This window comes from Cicer arietinum, chromosome 4 (genome assembly GCF_000331145.2).
Source record: "Cicer arietinum cultivar CDC Frontier isolate Library 1 chromosome 4, Cicar.CDCFrontier_v2.0, whole genome shotgun sequence".
Classification (NCBI taxonomy): Eukaryota; Viridiplantae; Streptophyta; class Magnoliopsida; order Fabales; family Fabaceae; genus Cicer; species Cicer arietinum.
The window spans coordinates 12565572-12590252 of record NC_021163.2 but is presented as its reverse complement, the minus strand read 5'-3'; the positions used below and the strand labels follow the sequence as shown (position 1 = coordinate 12590252).

At 29.8% G+C, this 24681-nt stretch overlaps 5 protein-coding genes across 6 annotated transcripts; 3 read left to right on the top strand and 2 right to left on the bottom strand.

The window, feature by feature from the left end:
* Positions 1–320: 320 nt before the first annotated feature.
* On the top strand, positions 321–3973 carry LOC101507279 (probable methyltransferase PMT16). The gene is made up of 6 exons (XM_004496540.4): positions 321–1180; positions 2180–2390; positions 2487–2775; positions 2904–3296; positions 3387–3464; positions 3578–3973. Exons 1-6 carry the CDS (start codon positions 503–505, stop codon positions 3798–3800), a joined length of 1872 nt encoding a protein of 623 aa, XP_004496597.1. The 5' UTR covers positions 321–502; the 3' UTR covers positions 3801–3973.
* Positions 3974–6061: 2088 nt separating this feature from the next.
* LOC101507588 (stamen-specific protein FIL1) lies at positions 6062–6816 on the top strand. Its single transcript, XM_004496541.3, has 2 exons — positions 6062–6403; positions 6638–6816. The coding sequence occupies exons 1-2, from the start codon at positions 6124–6126 to the stop codon at positions 6649–6651; spliced, it is 294 nt and encodes a 97-aa protein (XP_004496598.1). The 5' UTR covers positions 6062–6123; the 3' UTR covers positions 6652–6816.
* Positions 6817–10583: 3767 nt separating this feature from the next.
* Positions 10584–16599, top strand: LOC101506956 (protein IQ-DOMAIN 23-like). The gene is made up of 4 exons (XM_004496539.4): positions 10584–11177; positions 14858–15064; positions 15277–15345; positions 15726–16599. Exons 1-4 carry the CDS (start codon positions 10779–10781, stop codon positions 16395–16397), a joined length of 1347 nt encoding a protein of 448 aa, XP_004496596.1. The 5' UTR covers positions 10584–10778; the 3' UTR covers positions 16398–16599.
* A 3218-nt stretch (positions 16600–19817) lies between these two features.
* LOC101501683 (putative non-specific lipid-transfer protein 14) lies at positions 19818–21349 on the bottom strand. The gene is made up of 2 exons (XM_073368066.1): positions 20941–21349; positions 19818–20097 (listed from the first exon to the last, which is right to left on the bottom strand). The coding sequence occupies exon 1, from the start codon at positions 21321–21323 to the stop codon at positions 20943–20945; it is 381 nt and encodes a 126-aa protein (XP_073224167.1). The 5' UTR covers positions 21324–21349; the 3' UTR covers positions 19818–20097; positions 20941–20942.
* A 440-nt stretch (positions 21350–21789) lies between these two features.
* Positions 21790–24202, bottom strand: LOC101506405 (RHOMBOID-like protein 3). 2 transcript variants are annotated; one of them, XM_004496537.4, is made up of 5 exons: positions 23833–24202; positions 22927–23090; positions 22609–22772; positions 22222–22469; positions 21790–22095 (listed from the first exon to the last, which is right to left on the bottom strand). In XM_004496537.4, the coding sequence occupies exons 1-5, from the start codon at positions 24087–24089 to the stop codon at positions 21975–21977; spliced, it is 954 nt and encodes a 317-aa protein (XP_004496594.1). In that variant the 5' UTR covers positions 24090–24202; the 3' UTR covers positions 21790–21974. The 2 variants fall into 2 exon arrangements, with proteins under 2 accessions (XP_004496594.1, XP_073223260.1); XM_073367159.1 differs by having other exon boundaries at positions 23887–24191.
* Positions 24203–24681: the final 479 nt, after the last annotated feature.

Sequence of the window (24681 nt, the reverse complement as noted above, 5' to 3'; positions counted from 1 at the left end):
CAACTTGTCATTCACAATCACAAATTCCAGCGTCTAATAAATGAATTGATTTTCTATTAGATCTCCAATAAACCATATTACCAAATATGATATATTATATAATTTTTTTGCATAAAAAAATTATTTCATACCTTTTTTTGTTATAAAAAAATACCTTTATCCTAAGAAAGTCAAGGCACAGTATCTTCCTTATTGACCAAATTTCCCATTTCCCATTTTTTTTTTTTGGGTGTGTAAATCAAATATTGTTTAATTTAAATATAAAAACAATCCCAAATTGACGAATTGCAAAAAACTTATGTTGGGAAAACCGAGGCGTGTGTCTTATAAAAGGATATACGATAGAAGTTTTCCTTCCAAAATCCAAACGCGTTCTATTCAATTCAATTCAATTAAATCGAAAGTGAAAGTGTATGAAAGAATATATGCTCTTTATATATACACAGAGAGGTAAAAAGCTAAATCAATAGTAATAAACCTCAAAAATCATCTTTCAAAGTTGATGAATATGGATTCAACATATTCACGTAACAACAAATCTTCAAAACCCTCTTTATTATCATCCTCCATAAGAAAAATCCACCTTTACTTCCTTCTTGTTTTTCTTTGCACCGCCTTTTATCTCTTAGGCGCTTACCAACAAGGCGCACGTTTCACCTCTCTCTCCAAAACCACCATTACACCACCATCATGCAATCTCCAAACCCCGAAAACCACTCTCGATTTTCAATCACACCACAATGTCACTGCAGATATCACGTCTTTATCCAAAACTATTGTCTTCCCTCGCTGCAGCGTGAATTTCACAGAATACACGCCGTGCGAGGATCCGACAAGGTCTTTAAGATATAAGCGTAGTAGGATGATATTTAGGGAGAGACATTGTCCGATTAAAGGGGAGGAAGATTTGAAGTGTAGAGTTCCGCCGCCTTACGGTTATCGGAATCCCTTTCCGTGGCCTGCTAGTAGGGATGTTGCTTGGTATGCTAATGTGCCTCACCGTGAACTCACTGTTGAGAAAGCTGTTCAGAATTGGATCCGTTACGACGGTGATCGGTTCTTTTTTCCCGGCGGTGGAACGATGTTTCCTAATGGTGCTGACGCTTACATTGATGACATCGGAAAGTTGATTAATCTTAAAGATGGTTCTATTAGGACTGCTCTTGATACTGGCTGTGGGGTATCCCTTCTCTCTCTTTCACACGCTTCTTTTCTTTTTCTTCTTGATTTTTTTTTCCTAAAAACGTATAAGGTTAAGTTATAAATCAAAATATTTTTTCCATTAAATTAGGGATTCTGTCCAACAAAGATTTAATTAATAAGGGAAAGTTTTGTATTTCTTTCTAATCTTTTTTAGTCTTAATCTTTCTTACACGTCATTTTCGGTCCCCACCGTGTGAACAGATTTATGTTTTCTTTTTTATCTCTATGGGAAAAAAAGATTTGTGGTATTTTCTGTGTTTATCTACTAGCCTCGTTTTAGACAGTTTTTTTCATTCAGCCAGCTTGCTACTTGTATTTTTTTGGTAATGAAGTTCTCTTTCTGACTGAATTTTTGGTAATGAAGTTTAGCACAAGATTTTTTAATTTTAAAATAGTGAAATGTCATATAGCTGGCAAAATGAAAGTTGGAACTGAGACGGCTTTTGTTTTCATCGACGGTAGGCATTCAATAATGTTTTAGGTGTTAATTGGAATTACGTCAAATTAATTTTAATTTTTTTTATTTGATTCTCTTTATTTATATCGCTTTTATTACCAGTTTGACATAACATGTTTTTATGACACTATGGTAGTTCACTCTGGTGTGGCTCAATATAATGAGAAAAATAAAATAGTAAATATTATTTAATATAAAAATTTGTTACCACTGTAATTTTGAAAATTATCAAATAATAAATAGTAAATTTTTTTAATAACAATAGTTCATCAATTGACACATTAATATTACTATTGATATTTTAAATTTTGTGATACTTTGAAATGTTTATTAACGATTTTCTTTTTTATAGAAATTGCATTAGAACAGTAACACAATCGGACTAAGAGCGAAAAAATTGAAATACTTTATAGACATGCTACGCATATGATATGCTTAAAAGGCATTATGTTATTTGTAATAGTAGTATATGTTTGTATAGTTAATAATAACAGGAGAAAATGTGAATATATAATGCAGGTTGCAAGCTGGGGAGCTTATCTTATGTCGCGTAACATCATAACATTATCAATTGCACCAAGGGACACCCACGAAGCACAAGTTCAATTTGCTCTGGAACGAGGAGTTCCTGCATTGATTGCTGTACTTGCCTCCAAGAGGTTACCCTTCCCTTCCAGATCTTTTGACATGTCACATTGTTCTCGCTGCCTCATCCCATGGGCCGAACACGGTATATATATATATATAAACTATAGTCTATTGTCATCATTTACAAATAACTTAGTCGTATCTTTATTTATTTAATTATTCTCTCTTGTGGAAATAGATGGGATTTTTCTAAATGAAATAGATAGAGTACTACGCCCTGGAGGGTACTGGATTTTATCTGGACCACCAATTCACTGGAAAAAACACTGGAATGGTTGGCAGAGAACAAAGGAGGATTTGAACGAAGAACAGAAAAAAATTGAGAAGGTTGCTAAAAGCCTTTGCTGGAATAAGCTTGTTGAGAAAGACGATATTGCCATTTGGCAGAAACCCAAAAACCATTTAGATTGCAAATCCATTACAAGCCGCCCTTTCTGCACTTCACAAGACCCTTCTGACAAAGCCTGGTTTGTGCCTCTCCTTTTGTTTTTGTTTCGTTTTGATGAAATGCATATTTCAAACTCACACTCAATGCCACAAAGTTTTATATTTTGAGTTTGTTTTACATGTTTAATTTGGCCACCTTGAATTTCAGGTATACCGATTTGCAAACATGTTTGAGTCCTGTTCCTCATGTATCCAGCAAAGAAGAAACTGCTGGTGGGAATTTGGAAAATTGGCCACAGAGACTAAACTCCATTCCACCAAGGATTCAGAAGGCTACCATAAAAGGGGTATCTCCTTCAGCTTTTTCAAAAGATAATGAGCTTTGGAAGAAAAGGGTGTCATATTATAAGAAAGTGAACAATCAACTAGGAAAGTCTGGGAGATACCGCAACATTTTGGATATGAATGCATACTTGGGTGGATTTGCCTCTTCTCTAATTGAGGATCCTGTTTGGGTCATGAATGTGGTTCCTGTCCAAGCTAAGGTTAACTCACTTGGAGCAATATATGAGCGTGGATTGATTGGAATATATCATGATTGGTTAGCACAATTAATAATAATCCGTTTTTATTTAATTGATCAAGTTCTCTATCTGTTTTTGTCCTAATGAATCGCTTAATTTTGTTTTAGGTGTGAAGCAATGTCTACTTATCCAAGAACCTATGATTTAATTCATGCTGGTTCACTGTTCAGCCTTTACAATGGCAGGTAAAATATTGGTTAATTTACATGTTTTATTTTACTAGACAAATGTTTTCACTAATTTATAAGACATAGTTTTGTAAAAAGTTACCAAGGTGGTTTGTGTTTGTTTGTATTAGATGTGAATTGGAAGGCATTATGCTAGAAATGGATAGGATTTTAAGACCTGAAGGAGCAATAATAATCAGAGATGATGTTGATGTACTGTTGAAAGTAAAGAGCATTGGTGATGGATTGGAATGGCAGAGTCAAATTGTAGACCATGAAGATGGACCACTTGAAAGAGAGAAACTTCTATTTGTTGTCAAGAAGTATTGGACTGCTCCTGCTGCTGCTTCATAGAAGACTAATTAAATACTTATAGATTTTTTTTTTTATTTAGTTTTTCTTTCACGTTTTATTATGCTTTATTTCTCTGTTTTTTTTTTTTTACATTTTATTCTTTTAAAGAATTAACAAATTTTTGGGAGGGGTGTATGCACACATTTTTTTTATGGAGTGCCATTTTTCTTTCATTTTGCAGAAAGCATTGTCTGAAGAATAAAAAGCAGTTAAGCCCAAATCTTTATAGCATGTTTGATATTTTTTTTATAGAACATGTTTGATATTTTGATTCAAATTTGTTCTGTCGTTTACATAATGATTTTGGTTTTTTCGTAGTAAAAAAAATTTTAATTAAAAATAAAATTAAAGTAAAGTAAAGTGGTTAATAGCATTTTTAAAAAGTGATTTTGATTTATATTTTAAAAAATTATTTTTATGAAAATTTACTTAAAAATAGTAGAAGTTGTTTTAGATTCATTTGTTACCAATTAAAAAAAGTAATTTTAACATTCAATAACTTGGATATTTATTATTATAGATTTTAACATGATAAAATCAATTTTTTCTAAAAGTATCTTTCTAAAATAATTTTTACGAAGAGGTTCTCAAAATAGTCTTTCATTATAATCATTTTTAAAAATTTCATTATAAATAAAAAATTATAACAAAGAGATGAAATACTTAACATTATATTTTAATATAAACTATTTAAATTTATTTTTTAAAAATATTATAATAAAAAAATAAAATACTATAAAAATTAAATTTTTTAAAAATCTTAAATAGATAGACTCTATAAAATTGAATTTCTTTTAATCAAATTTTGTGGATAAATTTGAGAATCCACTATGAAACTTAACAAAAGAGAGCTTCAACTTCTTTTCAACTTAGAAGTTAGAATACATTTTAGAACTAAAATCTCATTCTCATATGTCAAACATTATATATACTGAAATCTCAGTTTGAAGATGCAAACTCAAAGTTTGAGCACCAACCGAGGAACCAAGTAAAACCAATGCTAAATATCTCTTTTGACAAATATTTTGAATAATTAATACTAAATTTTGCATCAAATTGATTTACTTTCAAAATTAAAATATAAACATAAATCGTTTACCTCGATTTTAACAAAACTATTAAGAATTGCGTCTTGCAGCAGCTTAAGAGAGGAGAAATTAAATGCTTGATCATATATAAGAATAACATGTTATGATGGTCACATGTCCTGAGAGACTAATCAATATCAATATAAAATATTATTAAGTTTTAACTGTTTACAAATATAACATTATATCTAATACCATTGATTGAAAAAACTTGAGTATGCATCGAAGAAATTAAGATATACAAAATGATTTTCACAATTAAGAAGTTAGCCACTTTTTAGTACTGCAACTGTAATCAATCAAATTGGTCGAAGGAATAAACTCGTTTTTTCATGATAATAAATCAACCCAAGGTGTTATTTTGCACCAACAAATTATCACGATTCGAATCCTAAAATGTAAATTGTTTCATTGTGAAATGCAATTAAAATGAACGTTGGAATCTTGTCAACCAACAAATTCAGCGATATAATTAGCATAGCATGTTATTTCAAAATTTTAGGCAATGTGAGTTGAGCATGCACGAAGAGGAAAAAGTTTTATGCTTTAGCATCCATAGTTCCCCACATCGACTAGAATACCAAGTATGCTACTATTTATAGCCATCTGACACATGTGTCAGATCGCCGAGTTGGGTAACTCCTGCTTGTAACTCAAGTGAGGGCGTCAATGTGGTGGAACATTTCTCGGAGATTATTGGGTGGGGCTATGTTTGCTGCAAATGCTGGCTTGCCCTCCCCAAGTTTAGAGATGATCAATGGGGCCTTGGCGAAGGCCCAGTCTTGTTGGTCCTAGACATTGTATACGCGTGAAGCTGGCTTAACAGAGCAGCGAAAACTATTTGACTCCTAACAGTGGACGGATAACAGGCCGGTGCACTTCTGGCCCAATACCTAATAATGCCTCTAGCAAATGAACCACCACCATTTTTTGCGCCAATATACAATGACATAAAATGTTAGTTCATATGATACATTGAAAATTTTTAGTAGAATTTTACATATCTTATAAATTTAATATTTAATTTAGAGAAATTTTGGCAGTGTCTTGCTGTTTTCTCAATTTAAACACAAATGTTGTGAGCAGAAAAACTCTTGTTTAGGTAACTCATGAAAATAATCAAGCCTTCAATGCCAGAAAATTTACTATAAATTGAGGACATAAGTTATTGTATATCATAACAATAATAAGTTATTATACCTTTGAGTAAACAAAATTAATTTAGCAGATAAGTCATGGCAGGTTTAGTTTCAATGAAGTGCCAAGTTGCAATGTTGCTTATATTGGTTATAGCATTAGGGAGCAAGATGGAGACGAGTGAAGCACAAAGTAGCTGCCCAGTTCAGCTGAGCAATTTGAATGTCTGTGCACCATTTGTTGTTCCTGGTACCAATGCAGACCCAAGTGCTGATTGCTGCAGTGCACTCAAAGCTACCAACCGTGACTGTCTCTGTAACACACTCAGAATCGCTTCTCAACTTACTTCTCAGTGCCAACTCCCATCCTTTGGTTGCGGTAATTATGCTAGCAACACTCTTTTGACGCATTCTCTAATTGGTTGAAATTCGCTAAATTTATGTTAGGACCTAAAAGTGTGTTATAGTGTGTATTGCTATCACACTGTTGTCACATACATACATATATCTCTTCCCTTTATTAGTTTATTCTATATAATTGCTTTTATTCTCCGCTTGTTTTTTTTTTTTTATCTCATTAAATAATATGGTGTCTCTCTTGCTTAATTTGCAGTTTTAGGCAATTAGAGAATGATGATGTGAACCATGGGGAATAAAAGGTTGAAAGAAGGACACTTCCGTCTTGTTTGGTGACTTTTCTTTTTCTTTTATAATGTTGTGATATAACTATCACAAGAAAATAGATGTGATAATCAGTACTAAGAAATAAAGAAAGTTGGAATTTTTTCCTTAGATGATATTATATGACATTTTGTGTTTGCTGCATTCTATATAAGTTTTATATAAGTTTCGTATCACTAGACTTGCTACTAATGCCTTTTCTAAAAACAAACAACGGATAAATCAAGTATAAGAAGAGTATGTTAACAAAACATTATAAACAAAATCAGATCAAACTATTCAAAAATGTTAAGTTGATCATGGAACGAGTGGCCAAACATAAAAGTGTAACTCAATCTATAAAAAGTGTTATTGTGTAATGAGTCTTCAAATGTAATTGAGCCTGAAAGACTATAAGCCATGAGGCCATTTACGAGCACTATATAGTGACAATGAGAAGTGAATATAAAGTGCAATTATCAATAACCGTTCCAATTAGTTTTCAGTTAGAGTTGGTTAATTTTGTTTCTTTAGCGTGCAAACAAAGTTGTGAGTTCCAGGACAAGCTCGTACAGAGCTGATGCAAGCTTATGAGAAGCCGATGAATGTGACTGAGTAAGTGAGCTTGTTATCTAACAGATTAGCCTCCCTTAAAATATGAACCCAAGTAAAAGTATTATGATCCTTAATAATTCCCTAGAATTGACTTAACTATATGGTTGAGAAGGATCATGATATTTATCTCAAAGTAAAAGATAGATACAGAACTTCTGCAATGAAATCTTAACAAGAAATAGTACATTAGAACATAGCTCCTAAGTCCTTACCAAAATGAACAAGAAAATCTTTTGGAAAGTAATTTGTGTCAGACAAAGTTCTTAAAATTCTTGATACATTTCGCTTTGAGAACCGTATAATAATACATTGTAATAAGCTGATTCAATAAAGGCCTCACCTAATGCTGAAATTTTAGTTAAGGAAGATATAGTTAGGACCGTACAAAATATACATTAATTGGACTATATTAATATATTGGATTGAACTGTATTAAAAAAATTAAATTAATTAAATAATTTATAAATTGAGTCACATATTTAAAACAATTCAGTTAATTAAATTTAATTCAAAAATCAGCTTAACAATTTTAAATTTTTTTTAATCTTAATTAAGATTTTTTCTCTTAAATTTTGAGAAAAATATTTTTGATTATTTTTTGAAAAATAATCTAAACTCTTTTCTTAAAAAAATTTTATGTCTGTTTTTCTCAAAAACTTGTCAAAATAATTTTGAAAACTTTTTTGCGAAAATTTTTTTTATTGGGAAATTTTATTAACCTATTAATCTTGAAAAAAAATCAATATTTTTTTTGAAAGAAGTTTGAAATTATTTTTTCAAAATCTATTTTAACTAAAAAACATTATTTAAAATAATAAAATAATTATATTTAAAAAATAGTTTCAAACTGATTCAAAATTACACTGAATTTAATTCGAATATAATTTTCAAATATAAAACCAATACATACGATTCAATTTTATATTACAGACACAGGTAGATATAACTACATAATATTCGGATCATTTCAGTTTCGCTTTTAAAGTGGGTGATAGACTTAAATTCAATTGTGAGACTAAGGGCAGAAATTGGGAAAGACCGCAACATTAGAATTAAAGTTTGGAAAGATCCAACCTGTCTAAAAGGATTGAAGCGCAACATTAAAATCATTCAATAATGTTTATAGTAAAAAGGCTCTAAACCCATCGAGTCCAGGATTTCCGTCGGTGTTCATAGCAAAATCCGCATTATGAATTTCCTCAATAGTGGTTTTTTTTTTTTTTACAACAGCTTTCATCCATAATTGGTAATTTAGTAAGATTAAAATTATATACTTCCTAAATAACTTTTGGAATTATTTCTTCAATTAAACCATCATAAACGTAATTATTGCTCAAGCTTAACATCACTAAAAACACATTTATTCTAATCTTTTCATTTTACCTTCGAAGATTTGAGTTTATATGAAAGAATGACCCTGGGGCAAACAATATAACTAGAGTTCCAAGTATCAATAACCAATTTACAACAATCCAAGTGAGAAATCAAAGTTTTTAAAAATTAAAAGTGAAGGAGTAGGTTTGATTAACCTTTTTAAAGTTAACGGAATATTATTAGCAATATACATTTTCTAACATATTTTTTTTATTAATTAAAATTCACATAAATTTCATCAAATTTATATGAAATCTGCATATTTAGTGAAACTTATCTAAATTTTAATCAATCAAAGATAATATGTTAGAAAAATAAAAGAAAGCAAATAACACAATAATTTGATTGAGATCGATTTAAAATATAAAAAAAAAATAAATATAGTTAACTTATAACTCAATTCATTTTTGTTCTTTTTGTCGAATTGACATTAATCACTTCATTGTCTCACTTATGAGAACAATGATTATTGTGAACTTCAATTTTCAAGAAACGATACTATTCATCATTTGTATTTTGAATGAATTAAGCGTTGATCCATTGTAGATCATTTATCAAAATAATGTATCAATCATTCATACTTATCATTTTATTTCATACTTGTCTAGATTTTGATTAAGGAAAAATGATTTCATTGCAATTTTAATTTTTATATTTTATCTAATTTGAAGTTATCATTATTGCATTTTGAAATATGAGATTTTAATCTCTCAAATTTTTGAATCTTTAATATTTTGCTCACTTGTGAAATTTGTACATAAATTTTATGATATGAAAGGTATTTTATCATGTGCACCACTTTCATAACCATTCTATACAAAAATGATAGAATGTAAAATAACGAATATATAGTTTAGATAGTTTCAAAATAAGTTAAATCTATTATCTATTATAATAATTAAAACAAAACTCTTCAAAATTCTTTATCTATGCCACATTCTTCAATAGCCAACTCACTAAAATTCTGAAGTGGCACATTCCAAATTCATTTTCTATTCCATTATGTTTTGTTTCTTCAATATATAATGCAAACATTTTCATTTATCCAAGTACACTTATTTCATACGTTATATAATTTCAGTTTTAACTTATCACTCAATAACTCATGAATATACTTAAAAAATTCTAATTACTCATCAAAACTTTCATTTCAATAACTCGTACAAAAAAAAAATTAGAAATCATCAAATATCTTCAAATCATCACAATGTCAGTTCGACTACATACGCACATCGCCACATTACATGTGACAAATCCTTAGTTCACAGATACTTCAATAATATTGTTTTTCTATTGTCAATTATTGTTCAAGATCATATATCAATATTATTGCATAGGAAAATGAGTTTTTTTTCTCTATGTTGAATGTGTCTCCCATAATATATTTTTTATAATTAAAAAAAGACAAAGCATAATTGAAAAATAATAATAATAATAATAATAATAATAATAATAACAATAATAATAATAATAAATATTTGGAAATGAAGAACTCGTAACTATTTCATTATTGACTCAAAACTTTATATGTCTTAAATATTCAAAAACTTTTTTTTTCTATAATTTTTTTCAACCACTCTTGAAGTTTATTAACCGTATCAAATAATTATATAATTATTTGAACAATTCCAATATACACACGTCATCAATTATTTACCATGTCATCATATTATTTGTCTAATCATCGTATTATTTATTGCATCATCCAATTTTAGTGTTAAAATTCATGATGGATAAAATGTTGAAGATTTGAAAAAAAATTGAGAGCAAGAGATTAAAAATATTTAGAATTGTGTGATTAAATCTTATTTCACATATTGATAGAGTGAAAGAAAAATAAATTAGAATTGGGTAAAATGAGAAAGAAAAAAGGAAAGAAGTGCGCGTGAGGTTGAACCGTTGTTATAAAGAAATATGACGACCGAGTCTCCGACACTCTAGAAATATACAAGTCCAAGTGTTCCCACTTCTTTCTTCAACTACTTTTTCTCACTTCTTCACCTTAACTAATTAATTCATTTCATTTCAATTATTCTCTCTCTCTCGCCAAATCCATAAACCTTTCTTCATTCAAAAGTCAAAACCATTCACTAATGAGTTGAAACATGGGATTTCTCCGGCGTCTCTTTGGCGCCAAAAAACAGGGTCCTCCTTCCGACGGCTCAAGCTCCAAATCTGATAACAACAAGAAAAGATGGGCCTTCGCCAAACAAAGCAGCAGGAGAAAGTTACTCCCACCGCCACCCTCCGGATTTTCTCAATTTGACTCCTCCGCTTCCATAGTCGATGCCAACAAACATGCTATCGCCGTTGCCGCCGCTACTGCAGCAGTCGCCGAGGCTGCTCTAACCGCCGCGCATGCAGCTGCAGAGGTGGTCAGACTGACAAGCACCGGGGTTGCTGGAAGAAGTACCATAAGAAGGCCTAAAGCGCGTGTTGGCCAGCCACGGTTGCCGGAGGAGACTGCCGCCGTTCGAATTCAGTCGGCTTTCCGTGGTTACCTGGTAAGTTAAAATTGTAAATTCTTCTACTTTTTATTTTATTTTATTTTACTTTCCGCAATGAATAACGAAATCGTTGGAAATTGGAATCACATGCACATTTGTTTCTGGGGATTGTGTTTTTCGTCCGTTTGTTTCGTTTTCCTGATTCAGTTTTTTTCTCTCTCTAAAAATAAATAATCCATGACCATGGTGTCGCACATATTTCAAATTGACCTCAGTTTTCCCCGTTGAAATCAATTTTTATTTTTTTGCTTCGAATAATATTTTCCAGCAACAAACACTGGTCAAATAAATTTCAACCGTAGTTTCTTTTTATAAAGAAACTATTATTATTTATATCTACCGAAAGCTAACTGTTTTTTTTAGTCAATCTTGTTATTGTTTCTTCCTAAATTCCATTCTATTATTATTTTTTATTTACTTTTTGTTTTTTTAGGTGTAAAATAATTTTATATCCAATCAATTATATAATACCAAATTCTATTATTCTATTAAAGAGTTTCTAAATTTATATTCACAAATTTATTGCATACACCTTAAAAATTAATTTATTAACTTACACTAACTAAAAATTAGTGTTTGAAAGTCAGCAAAGTCTACAGAGACTTACTAATTTATACTTACTCAACTTTTTTTGTCGGTGTAAATTTACAAATTATATATTATAAATTTCTTAAATATAACTTAGGTAGCTTGCTAATTTACACAAATTAACAGACTCATTTCAATATATTTAAATATATCAGATTCTATCAGTACAACTTGATATATTTATAATGATATTTAGAAGATTTTAAACAATTTTTTAATTAAATTAATTAATTATGTTTTTAATATATTTTTATTGAATTATTTGTTTGAATTAATTTTTAAATTTAATACTCTTGTTAATATTTTGTATTTATTAAATATATATAATATCTTTCTGGGTGAGACGACAATCATGGTGACGGCTGAGGTTGTGGGCGGCAGATTGAGAGGAGAGTGGAAAATGTGAGAGATTTCAAAAGACATATGTGTGATAGAGCAATTCGTTGAGAGTGTGTGATAAAGTTAAGAGTTTCAAAAGGCATGTGTGTTTCTCTCTGAGGTATGAGTTTTAAGTGGTTATATATATATATATATATATATCGCGCACACATTTAAGTTAAATAGTTAATTAAAAATATGTGAAATGTAAATTGAATAGATAGAAAATTTAATTTTTTTTTATAGGGACAGTGAAATTCCTATTCGATATACCTTCAAATATCTAAAGTATAAGTATTTTTTGAAAATGGGTTCTTTAATTTTGGTGTTGGATAATTTTAATGTATTTAGTAGATAAATTAGTGATCAAAATAAATTTATAAAAAAGAATGATTATTTAGATAAAAAGATAAGTTAATAAATATTATTTAAATAAAAAAAATAATTAATTACAAGAGATAGAAATAAAGCTATCAAAAATAGTAGATTAGAAGATAGTCAATTTTAACCGTTTTTATAAAAAAAAAAAAAACTAGAAAAGTACTTTTTTTTAATATTAAAATAGCACCATTTTACAGCTGCGAGGAAATTTAAAGTCAATATCTTAACGTTAGAAGCTATAATACCCTTCTTTCAAAAAGAGTAAGAGTAGTTTCCAAAATAGGAAAATAGCCTGTATAAATGCTACCCGCATTCCTATTTATAGTAACATTCTGGAAAGTGTTTGTTTTCTCTGTCGGCTGGAATTGTGTACGTGTGTACTAATGCTGAGTGCTCACAATTTGCTTTATTTGTCATTTGTTCAAACTTGAGATTTTATTTTTATTTCGGATTTGATTAACAAATTAAACAAGTGATCCCTTGTTTGGGATGTCGAAGAAGAAAAATGATCAGGTGGGTAACAATATTGAACTATATATAAGAATTTAAGGGTCTTTGAATTCAAATAAATAAAATTAGACAATGTTTGAATAGTACAAGAGAGCCCCACTATTTGGTTAGATGTGAGGTAAATTTAAGAGTATGAGAGCAAATAATGTATCAACAAATTTGACCATAAATGTATTATAATATTTAATTAATTAAGATAAGGAAATGTGATAGTCTTGTGAGAGAGATCGACCCCTAGACAAAGAATTATGATGGTAACCTTTACATGAGGCAAAGTAGAATGGACCTTAGTGGCCCTATGCCAACCCATCATCAACCACGTTTGAGGTAATAGCCCCAAGTACTAGTAGGTAAGGTTGCTATTACTAAATGTTATGTAATGTAATAATAGGACTATATGAGAGTGACGAGAAACCACTAATTTCATTTTTGGCTGCGTATGGGGGAGTTTTTGTGTTCAAGTCGTTTTCTTTACTTTGCCAATTCAAAAGGTAAAAACCATTCCTTTGTGGGAAAAAGTGGCTTTACAACTTACTTTTACTTAAACTGTTATTATTATAACATTACCTAACGTAATGAGTAAATCTCGTTAAGATAATACACTACTATAATGTTAGAGAGAGGGAGAGAGGTTACAATCAGTTAACTAATTAACTTAACCTTTTCCAATTATGCATTTTCGATTTTCAGCTTGTTATGCAAGGGCAAGGCTAGGCAAACGAAGGTAGGAATTGTAGTATTGCACGTTTTTCTTGCTTGTCTTTTTTCAAATGAAGTTTCATTTTATCATTAGAGGGTCTTAACTTCAATTAGTAGCAAACGTTCTATTCATTTGTTTTATATTAGGATACTTCTGATTGAAAAGAATAAAGACACAAAATTATAGAATAAAGAACACATAATATTTGATTATGATGATGTTTGGCTAATTAAGTCTTCGTCTTCAATTTCATAGTGGTTGTAATATATTTCTATTATAATTTAAGATTAGATTTTACAATGTATAACTTATACTTAAATAGTATGATTCATATCACAATATTATTCCGAACTTTTCTGAGGGAGGTTTTGCCCCTAGCACCCGGTGGGTCAAGTACAAATGGTAGACACGTTGGTTGTCACTCGAGCAATTAACCCACTTAGCACTAACTATAAGATATATCAAACAATCTTCATCTTGACGAACATCTTGCCTCTTCGAAGATGAATTGCATGACTTATGTCTTCTAATGGTTGTCATTGGTGATTGACTTGGTAAACATGACAGTTTCATTTTCAAAAGTATGTACATTTTCAAGTAATATTTGTCATATGGAAGTAGCCTTGTCATCTTGAAAAACATTACATCAATATGTTTGATCTTAATGTGATATACTTTATTATTTATCAAATAAATAGCACTCTGACTACAATAATGCAATGGAGCTTCACCTTGCTCAACATTTTATGTTTTCACTAATTCTGTAAACCATAAAACCTCTTTAGTCATCTCATTGTCGTTTCAATAGGCTGTCCGCTTAGCATTAATTATTAGTTATACCCCAACACTTTGCTTTATTTTCTCTTTATGTGGTTTTTGAAATGATGTCTCAACAATATAATATCTATATTGAAATAAATATTAGTAATTAGTGGTTATGTCACATAACTCTTCTCGTAAAAAAACATAACTCAAATCATGATCAAAATTGAATTGAAAAACGGTTTAAGTGCGGCAAAAGGTTAAACCAAACATACACTTTATTGTTAATTGGTATTGCATAAGAACAATATAAGGGGACATATATATTTGACAGCATATTTTTGATGAATTTTGAAAGGCAAGGAGGGCATTGAGAGCACTTAAAGCATTAGTAAAGTTGCAAGCACTAGTTAGGGGCCACATTGTGAGAAAGCAAACTTCAGATATGCTAAGGCGCATGCAAACATTGGTGAGACTACAGACACAGGCACGTGCAACTCGTGCGCACTTGTCATCAGATAATGTGCTGCCTTCTTTCAAGTCTTCACTTTCTGAGTACCCTCCTGTAAGCAACCAAACACTATTTTCTTCTATCTTCCTAATGTGTCAATGACACCACTAACATATGCTTGGAATTTGGCATCTGTAATTTTCAACTTTGACACAAACATAATTTTGTAAAAACTAATTCTAGGTGATCACTAATATCACTCAGAAAAGAATGACCGGTGATCATTAACATCTCCTTTTCTTTTTTAAATTTATACTTAATTATAGGTCCATGAAGAATATGAGCACCCACATCATGTCTACAGTACAAAATTAGGTGGATCGTCCATCCTGAAGGTACATTTTCTTCCCAAAAAAACCAAGATTTGTCTGATCCTAATTAAAGAAGAAGTATACTTAGAAAATTAGTTTCAAATAAAGAATGTCATTTTAGTTTAATGGTAATAGATACTTTCTCTTTCTCATAATAACTGAACTATCTGAACATTTCGCATATATTACGAAAAATATATAAATAAAAAAGAGATAATATTACTTTTAGTAAATTAATTTTGTTAGATATTGATGCTTATCAATATCGTAAATGCATAATACAAGATATTGCATCGAAAGTAATGTAAGTATAATGAAAGGTATAATTGAGAAAAAGTGCATCAGAAATTGAAAAAGTAATTCATTTTAGAACAATTAATTTTGTATTGTTTATAAATATGCAGAGAAGTAGTTCCAATGCAAACTTTAGGAAGATTGATTCAGAAAGAACACGATTTGGGTCCAGTTGGTTAGACCAATATTGGATGGAATGTAGTGAAAGCAAAGATGGTTCATTGAAGAAAAATGAACAACAACACCCTGATCATGAAAAAATTGATAAGATTCTCGAAGTAGATACTTGGAAACCACACTTCAAAACCAATCATCACACTACAAGCTCCCTTCAGACACCACACTATCATTTCAGTTCTAACTATAATAATAATGAGAAATGTATGGCACATCATGAGTCTATATCAAAACATTCAACAAAAGCTCAAAATCAAAGTCTAGCTTCACGAACTACTGATAATAGTCCACAAACATTTTCTGCAAGGAAAAGTCCCTTTACACCTACAAAGAGTGAGTGTTCATGGGGTTTCTTCAATGGATACTCTGGTTACCCTAATTATATGGCTAACACTGAATCTTCTCGAGCCAAGGTTAGATCACAGAGTGCACCGAGACAAAGGATTGAGTTTGACAGATACAGTTCTTCTACTAGAAGACATTCTCAAGGTCTTTGTGATGTGGACCCTACTAATTCCGATCAAGATTCTTCTGATTCAAAGAGCAACAAAGTCTCACATGTTTTGAATCGTTTCAATAGAAATAGGAGTACCTTTTTAAGGTAACACATTGCTTACCCTTATGTTTATGTATTAAGACATTTAATTACCACTTTTTTCCACAAAAGTGAAAAACCAGACATACTGTATTATCTTTTGCTTGTTTTTTTATTTTTTTGTGTGTGGCAGCTTTTTAAAATGTAATTATAATTTTTACTTGTACTTGTGTAATCTTTTGTCCATATACTATCAAAATTTACTTTGTTGACTTTACAAGTGTCAAGTGGGTTGATTTGAAAATCATGAGTTGGTTTTGACTATTTTGCTTTGTGGAATGTTCATGATTTGAATCTTTACTAATATGGAACTGAACACTTCGTACCAACTGGTTAGGTTACCTTAAAAGGAGTTTTTCTCCAAAGTGAAAAACAAAAGTTATTTACTTACTGTCAATTTAATTACTATAACAACAAAACTAGTTTGAAATAAGACGGAATTCAATCAGTTATATTTATATATTTATCAGTAGTTAAAATGACTGCCATTATTTTTTATTAATTTTAAGCTTAAGATTTATATTATACAATTTATATTTAAATACTAGAGCATTACACACTTTACAATATTAATTTCATACCTGTTTTGAGAAGACCTGTTTTCAATAGACTATTCAACCTGTTTAGTTCCCATTGGCCATGATGATCTATCCACGTCAATTCACGGAAACTATATCTTATCTTTCTTTATAATTAGCCTTTCGGTGGTCCATTTAATCAAAATGGATATGAAACAAAAGGACAAAATAATACACATAAATAAAAGTGAAACATGACAACATTAATCCTCAGTTCCACCTCCTTTCCCTTTGATCACTTGTGTTGTTCTATTTTTGAGATTGCGTGAGGAAAATGTGCACCTAGTTAAAATCAAGTAATTAACTATGTAACAAACCTCGTTGTGAGAAAAATGTAGGAATGGCGGTTCCTTGAGACACCTTACCTGTTATTTTTAATCAGAGTGATATAATATATAAAATTAAAATGTGTTTATAAATTCTCAACTTATAAGTTCCTTTTGTAGAAATAAGATTGATTTAATTTAAATTTTAAAATAATATCAGAATCCATTTAAAATTTACTAGACCACATATTATTAGATTACTGCTATCAAACAAATAAAATCACATTACAATTACAGGTGTATTGTTTTAGATGTAAGAGAAATGAATTAAAAATCCAACTTCAAATTAAATGTGACATAAAAATTTATTTATAAGTAAAAATTACTCTTACTTTACCATTTGATTTTTCTTAGTTTACAATTTGATTTTTTTTAGAGATGATTTAGGTTTAACCAAATGGTAAGAGTATATGTATATATATATATATATATATATATTTGGATCATATGGCAACTTAAAATACACTTTTCTTTTACAGCTTTTATAAAGTGTGATGGCTTGCTAGGCTTTCATGATTTTTCTTTTATCAATCATATATAATTTAATAGCTGAAAAAAGCAGTTTATTTGAATCACTTTGAATTCAAAACTAATAGTTCAACGGTCAAAACATGTGTAATGATGAAATTAGTTTCATCAGGACATACAGTACCATGAGAAAAGCAGGACCAAAGTAAATGACAGATGGTGAATGATAAAATAGTACTATTAATTATTGAAGATCCATTTTTTGAAAGCATCATCATGATCTAATTAATTTATGGAGACACAAAAGGAAAATTACACGATTGAATAGACCTCAGTTGACAGATCCAACAACCATCAAATATCAATATAAATAATACTAGGTGGGGCATAGCTGATAAATGGATTTAGGAGTATATTTTTAAGAATAAAAAAAGTAGAATTCAATAAGTTCTTTTTTTCAATAGAAAGAATTCAATTAGTTTAGTGTTGCATGTACTGTGACTTTTCTGCACTTTCACATGTTTCGGATTAATTAATTGTATTCATTAAACGTCATTAAAAGTTGAAAAAGTATCTCATTACTTAATTCTTAAATCTCTAAAAGAGTTTACAATTTTGCTACAACACTCTCTAATTTACTATCCACATCCCACAAATATTAAAAAATTCATAATTTTTAAATTACCTTTTTCTTTTTCCTTTTCATTAACCTAACCTTTCTTCTTTTTTATTCTATTTTCATCATATTCATTCAACACCTTTTCATCTTCTTTATTTTTTTTAACATTAACCATCTTCATAAATCATCAACAATCATCATTAATCATCATCAATCATCATTAATCTTCATTAATCATCATTAACCATCTTTATAATTTTGCTAACATTTACCTGAACTAAATTTCACGTAAGTTTACGTTAACGGAGTTCAGTACGTTTACGTAAACTGAATTCTAGTAAATATACGTAAACTCAGTTCACGTACGTGAAATTGAGTTCACGTAAACATACTTGAAATTGAGTTCACATAAATTGTTTAATTTTCAATCTTCAATGATTTCGAAATCTTAATTCACGTATACACGTACGTGAATTAAGATTTCGTACATATGAGATGTTGAATTTTCAAACTCTATTGATTACGCAATCTTAAATCACGTACGTATACGTGAATTAAGATCGCGTAAATTCTAATTTTTTATTTTTTTAAGGTACGTGAATTTAGTTCACGTAGCAATACAACGTACGTGAACTGAATTCACGTACAATCCTCAAATTTAGAAGAAAAACATTCGAACTCAAAAATAAATCAATAAATATACAAAATTATTACCTATTGTATTGGATTTGTAGTTCAAGTTTTCCTCCATATATATATATACAAAATTATTACCTATTGAGAAATCAAACATTGATCATATTCATATATTTAAAGATTGGATTGGGAACAACTTGAAATAGAGAAGAAATGAAATTTAAATTTTTTATAGTAAACCATCAATTTGGGACCTAAAATTGTTATTCCACATCAAATTGAGACCTCAAATTTGTAGGAAAAATGTTAACCACGCTTGTCTCCTGTAACATCCCCCAATTAATATTAATATTAATATTAAGATCTATTAAACTACATATTAAGCAGTTATATAATCTTAAGCTTGAGGTAAATGTGTTAAAAGTCCAACTTCAAATTAAATGTGACATAAAAATTTATTTATAAGTGGATTAAGAATTTGTGGAGTATGTTTTTAAGAATAATAAAGTAGAATTTAATAAGTTCTATTTTTTTCCTTCAGGTTTGGCATGGTTAGTAGGTGGAATGTGAGGTATAATTAAATTGGCCGTGGTTGTGGAGAGGATCGACTATGGAAATCCAGAAAGAAGGAGAAAAATGAGAGGGTATTGGTCACCGGTACTGTATTGGAATTGAAAAGAATTATTTTTGTAAATTAAAAAACTAAATGTACACAATATTTATACTACAACAAATGCAGTAAAATTACACAATAAAGATAAACTAATTATAATTTAACTATAATCTAACTTTCCTTAGATAGAAGATTTTGCACCTAAATAAATCGTTTATAGTTATGTGATCAATCAAGCAATCTTGTATTTGTATTTTGTTACCAAAAAAATAAATATTGTATTTTAAGGTTGGTCCAACACGAGCTAGAACATAATTAAATTTCGACTTGCCTTACTTGGTTGATTAAATATCGCATTTGCCTCTATTTCAACGATTATTTTCGGTTAGTGTAATACAAATTTCTCCTAACTTTTTACATCTTAAGTTTCTGCGATTTCTTCCGATGCCTTCCACCGATCACTTGAACTCCTACAAAAAGGTACAGTTGCTATCAATATATATCTCATGAAATCTTTAATTTATTGAAATAATTTATGATCTCTTTCAATTGTCATTACATTGCACACAATATTTGATTAGTTTTTTTATAAAAAAAAATATTGAATATCAGAGTCTATTTAAAATTTATTAGACTACATATTATTAAGTCACTGATATGAGATAAATAAACTCAAATAGGTATATAATCTTAAGTGTGAAGAAAATGTGTTAAAAGTCCAACTTCAAATTAAATTTAACTAAAAATTTATTTATAAGTGGATTAAGAATCTGCAGAATATATTTTCAAGAATAATAAAATAGAATTCAATTAATTCTTTTTTTCTTCAATAGTTTTGTGTTGTATGTGTTATGACTTTTCCTTGTCTTCACGTATGTCAGACTAATTTACTAATTTATTATGTTCATGAGATGTGATTAAAAGTTGAAAAAGTCTCCGATTAATTAGTCCTTAAACCCCTAGATTATAAATACTACTTTGTACTTCTAAGACAACTCTGAGAAAATAATGAATTACCACGGTTAAATTGAGTAAATGTGCTTGTAAATTAACCGTTTAATTTACATTTAAGTGTGATGCTCATTTGGAAGAACTTTAATGAAACTAAATTACATTTTATCCACTTCTATAGATCAATGCACTTCACTAATCAAATTACAACAAACAATGTATTATTATATCCATTAGTGAATCATAAAATCTCTTCTCCATAACTGAAGACATTCTATCTTATTTTACCTTGTAATTCGTCAACAATTGTTTCTAGATGATGCATAAATAGAATAGTATAAAAAGTAGATTATGGGCCTTACACTTAGTTAAGGCCAAGCCCAGAAGAAATTCCATATAAACTACAGTCTACATTGGGGTCAAGTATGAAGCCCAAAGAGATACCACATAAACCTGGCAAGGTACCTATAGCTGTAGCATTTGGGTTGTAAGTTTGAATGAGGCCCATTATGCATCTACAAACAGATTGCTTATTATCACCTGAATTAGAAATTATACTCAACCCAGACATTGCATCACAACAAGGGGACCCTGGAATTGGGTCTGGGGTACCATAAGTGATGAAGATTGAGCATGAAGAAAACAGTTGAGAGACTGTGGAGCATTCTATATATGCAAAAACAAATGGGGCTGAGGATAGCAACATTAACGCCCCAATTATTCTTAATGCAATGTAGCTTCCCATTATACAAATAAGTTGTATTTCATTCAATAAATTATAATATTACTATATAAGAGGAAAATACTTGGTTGGTGTGCAATGTGAACCTCGTGACTTTATTACATTACATACACAAATTTTTAATGAACATTGAGCCGTGCATGACGCAACTATTTCTAATTACACTTTTGCATACCGATGTTTAAGGAACGCATTGTTTGAGAGGTGATCGTAACTTTTATGTTTACGAAATGTATAGCTTTGAAATTCAAGATTTTTTTATACAAAAATCTAAAGTTTAAGGAATTATTCTGCTGAGGTGTCCAATCCATAAAGTCCAACCAAGTTGCTTTGCGAATTTGTTTAGTAAGTATGTTCTGATATACATCATCATTCATTGGATGCTTAGACATTTCTTCCGGATAAACTTTCCTATTTATTGTTTCTTATAAGACTTTGATGTTTGCCTCTGTTTTTTTAGTCCAATATATGCTATATACCATGTGTATATATTTTTTATAATTAAGTAGATATAAATCCACAAAGACAACCCAATTGAAAAACAAACGAAAACGAAAGTAGACGTAAAATAAATTCTCGGTTTCTAAGAGTTATGGCTATACACATAACATAGAAGAAAATAAATTCCTAATGAAAACTATAAGCCCTCTACGTTTAAGAGTCACTATCATTGCAACTCCATATGGAAGTTGGCACACATGTTAGGTAATGACACCAATGGCAGTGATCATATCCATTCTCACCCTTGAATAGCATCACCAATGCAATCGATAGCCTGCCATTAGATTAAAACAAACAAATTTTTAGATTAACATAAAAACACAACAAAATTCATAACAAAGTGAAGGGAAACATATAAAGAAAGGGGAATACTATTATTGATGAGATAGAATTTTCTTACCCAACAATCAAGAGAATCAAAAAGACAAATAGAACATGTTGGTAAACATTGTATTTTGACCCGAGGTGAATACCGCAAGGAAGACATTGTTGCTCTATCCAAACATCCTGCGGACGACGCAGCAAAATGAAACCAAGGAGAAATCCTACCACAAATCCTCCAATGTGAACAAAGTTATCGACGTGCGGAAAAATGCTAATCGCAAGGTTGAAGATAATGAAAGACAGAAGGGTGAGCAAAGCCACTGCCTACCAAAGGGTCGAAAAAACAGTTAGAAATAAAAGTTAACTCTACCTTGATATGTTTCTCAAATTAAAGAAAAGTTAGTATCGTTTCACGCAGATTAAGCATTTAGAATATAGCTTCAAATTAATTGGCTACACTCACTTTATTTGAATAAATAGTCCAGTTTGTAACAAGTTCTGACAACATTCCTCCATAGAGTCCAAAAAGAGCACCAGAAGCACCAACAGAGACACTATTTCTAAGAAAAAGAGAAGATAGTACACTCCCACCAAATCCAGACAATAGATATATCATTCCAATCCTCACTGCCATAAGTTTGAGATAAAAAATGTTAAGTTATTAGATAAGGTTATTGCAATTAATAATAAAATTGTAAGTCCATTGTCTGTCCTTGTTTTGTATGGCATTCCCTAAATGTTAATGACAGGAAGATATTATTACAACAGAACAAAAACATACGAAATCCGAATTGTTGTTCGAGGCGAATGCCGATGAAGACTAAGCTACACATATTGAATAGAAAATGAATTATTCCAGCATGTAACCAAATGCTAGTGACAAGTCTCCATCCCTCATGCTTGTGCACAATATTATCCCATTTAAGAGCTCCCATCTTAGTTAATCTTCAAAAATCAACCAAACATTACAAATCAATAACTTTTCTTCAAGAACATATATAATAGGCTATTATTATTCATATATAGTAGAATAAGAGAATGGCAAAATTGCAATAGATATGTTTGGTGAAATCATATCCTGTCATGAAATTCAATCTAAAACAAAATACACTTTCAGTCTTTCAGACCAATAAACCAACTTTTTTATAAGGTTTGATCCTTCAAATTACAAAATTATACAATTATAAACTTCAATTTAAAGGATAATATAACTTTTAAAACCCTTAAATATACAATAGATAAGTTTTAATGTTATATTAGATTTTTATATTGAGTCTAATTGATTTTTATAAAACTAACTCTGTCTTTTTATACATTCGAGATTTTAACTCTACTAATTGTGGGATTTGAATTTTTTCTAACACCCAACGATGTAAAAATGTACTCAAACTTTTTACGGTTCATCATTGGAACCATTTAATCACACACAACTCAAAGAACCTTAAAATGTGCCCTATTATTTTTATTTGTTTATTCCCATAACTTATAAAATATAATTTTTTTTTTAATGTATAAAGTAACAAGAAATGAAGGATAATGTTTATGTCAACAAACAAAGTGAAATCATCAATAAGAACAATACCAAAATTCAAACTCAAAAAATAAAAATAAACAAAAAAGACAAGCAAAAAAATATTAAAATACGATATTTGAACCAAAAATAGCACTAGTAATTTAAATAGCTAACGTTGAGGAAGAAGGACCAAGCAATGGATTCTCCCGAAAAGGCTGGAAAGAGAACCTTCGAAGGAACGTAGCAACACAGTCACCTTGGAAACCAAGATTGTTCTTAGGACAATTATTGATTCCCATTGCAACAATGAAAACAAAAAGATTAACTAACAGAAAAGAAGGTACAAGCCATGAATTCCTTTGAATGTTCTCTTTATCCCCTGTTATGTTTCGTGTCCCCACACTACAACTTTCAGGATCTCTCCTAAACATCGTTGATGATAATTTCTCTCTCCCAAACAAACCCAATATCAAAGTATCAAACTTTGTTGTGAAACGGTGACTTATAGAGAAGGAGGAGGTGGAGTTGGTGAAATGGTTTTTAAAGGAGTGAGAGCAGTAAAATGGTTTGTTAATACATGATATAAATATTTAAAGATGATAAATAATAAAAAAAAAATAACAATTAGAAATTTATTATTATTAAATTGTGAAAGTTGTTGTTAGGTCACTTTGACATAATTTTAAATTAGTTAACAATTAAATTTTACTTAATTTTACGATGGCGGACAAAGATATTTATGATTGAATATGCTCTCACAATTTAGATTAGATTAAATTCATTCCACAACTTTCTAAATAGTACCATTAAAATTCACCTGTTTAAATTTAAAAAAAAAAAAAGAATTAAAAATTCATTTTAGAATTTTAAACCATTTAATTTTAAGTAAATGAATAATATGATGTGATTGGATGCAATTACACATTGTGATTGCACATAATCTTGTTTCACTAATTTTCTATAATTCCATTCTGTGATGACAATACATCGTGTTATGTTATAAGTATAACTGCCGCATTTTAG

Bases quoted from the DNA above. Each gene is read 5' to 3' on its own strand.
- LOC101507279 (XM_004496540.4), top strand. From the start codon at position 503: ATGAATATGGATTCAACATATTCACGTAACAACAAATCTTCAAAACCC. The intron at 1,181-2,179 runs GTATCCCTTCTC...TATATAATGCAG, and splicing joins CTCTTGATACTGGCTGTGGG to GTTGCAAGCTGGGGAGCTTA. The intron at 2,391-2,486 runs GTATATATATAT...TTGTGGAAATAG, and splicing joins CATCCCATGGGCCGAACACG to ATGGGATTTTTCTAAATGAA.
- LOC101507588 (XM_004496541.3), top strand. From the start codon at position 6,124: ATGGCAGGTTTAGTTTCAATGAAGTGCCAAGTTGCAATGTTGCTTATA.
- LOC101506956 (XM_004496539.4), top strand. From the start codon at position 10,779: ATGGGATTTCTCCGGCGTCTCTTTGGCGCCAAAAAACAGGGTCCTCCT. The intron at 11,178-14,857 runs GTAAGTTAAAAT...GAATTTTGAAAG, and splicing joins CGGCTTTCCGTGGTTACCTG to GCAAGGAGGGCATTGAGAGC. The intron at 15,346-15,725 runs GTACATTTTCTT...ATAAATATGCAG, and splicing joins GTGGATCGTCCATCCTGAAG to AGAAGTAGTTCCAATGCAAA.
- LOC101501683 (XM_073368066.1), bottom strand. From the start codon at position 21,323: ATGGGAAGCTACATTGCATTAAGAATAATTGGGGCGTTAATGTTGCTA.
- LOC101506405 (XM_004496537.4), bottom strand. From the start codon at position 24,089: ATGTTTAGGAGAGATCCTGAAAGTTGTAGTGTGGGGACACGAAACATA. The intron at 22,470-22,608 runs GTGAGTGTAGCC...ACCCTTTGGTAG, and splicing joins GGACTATTTATTCAAATAAA to GCAGTGGCTTTGCTCACCCT. The intron at 22,096-22,221 runs GTAAGAAAATTC...ATCTAATGGCAG, and splicing joins TTGATTCTCTTGATTGTTGG to GCTATCGATTGCATTGGTGA.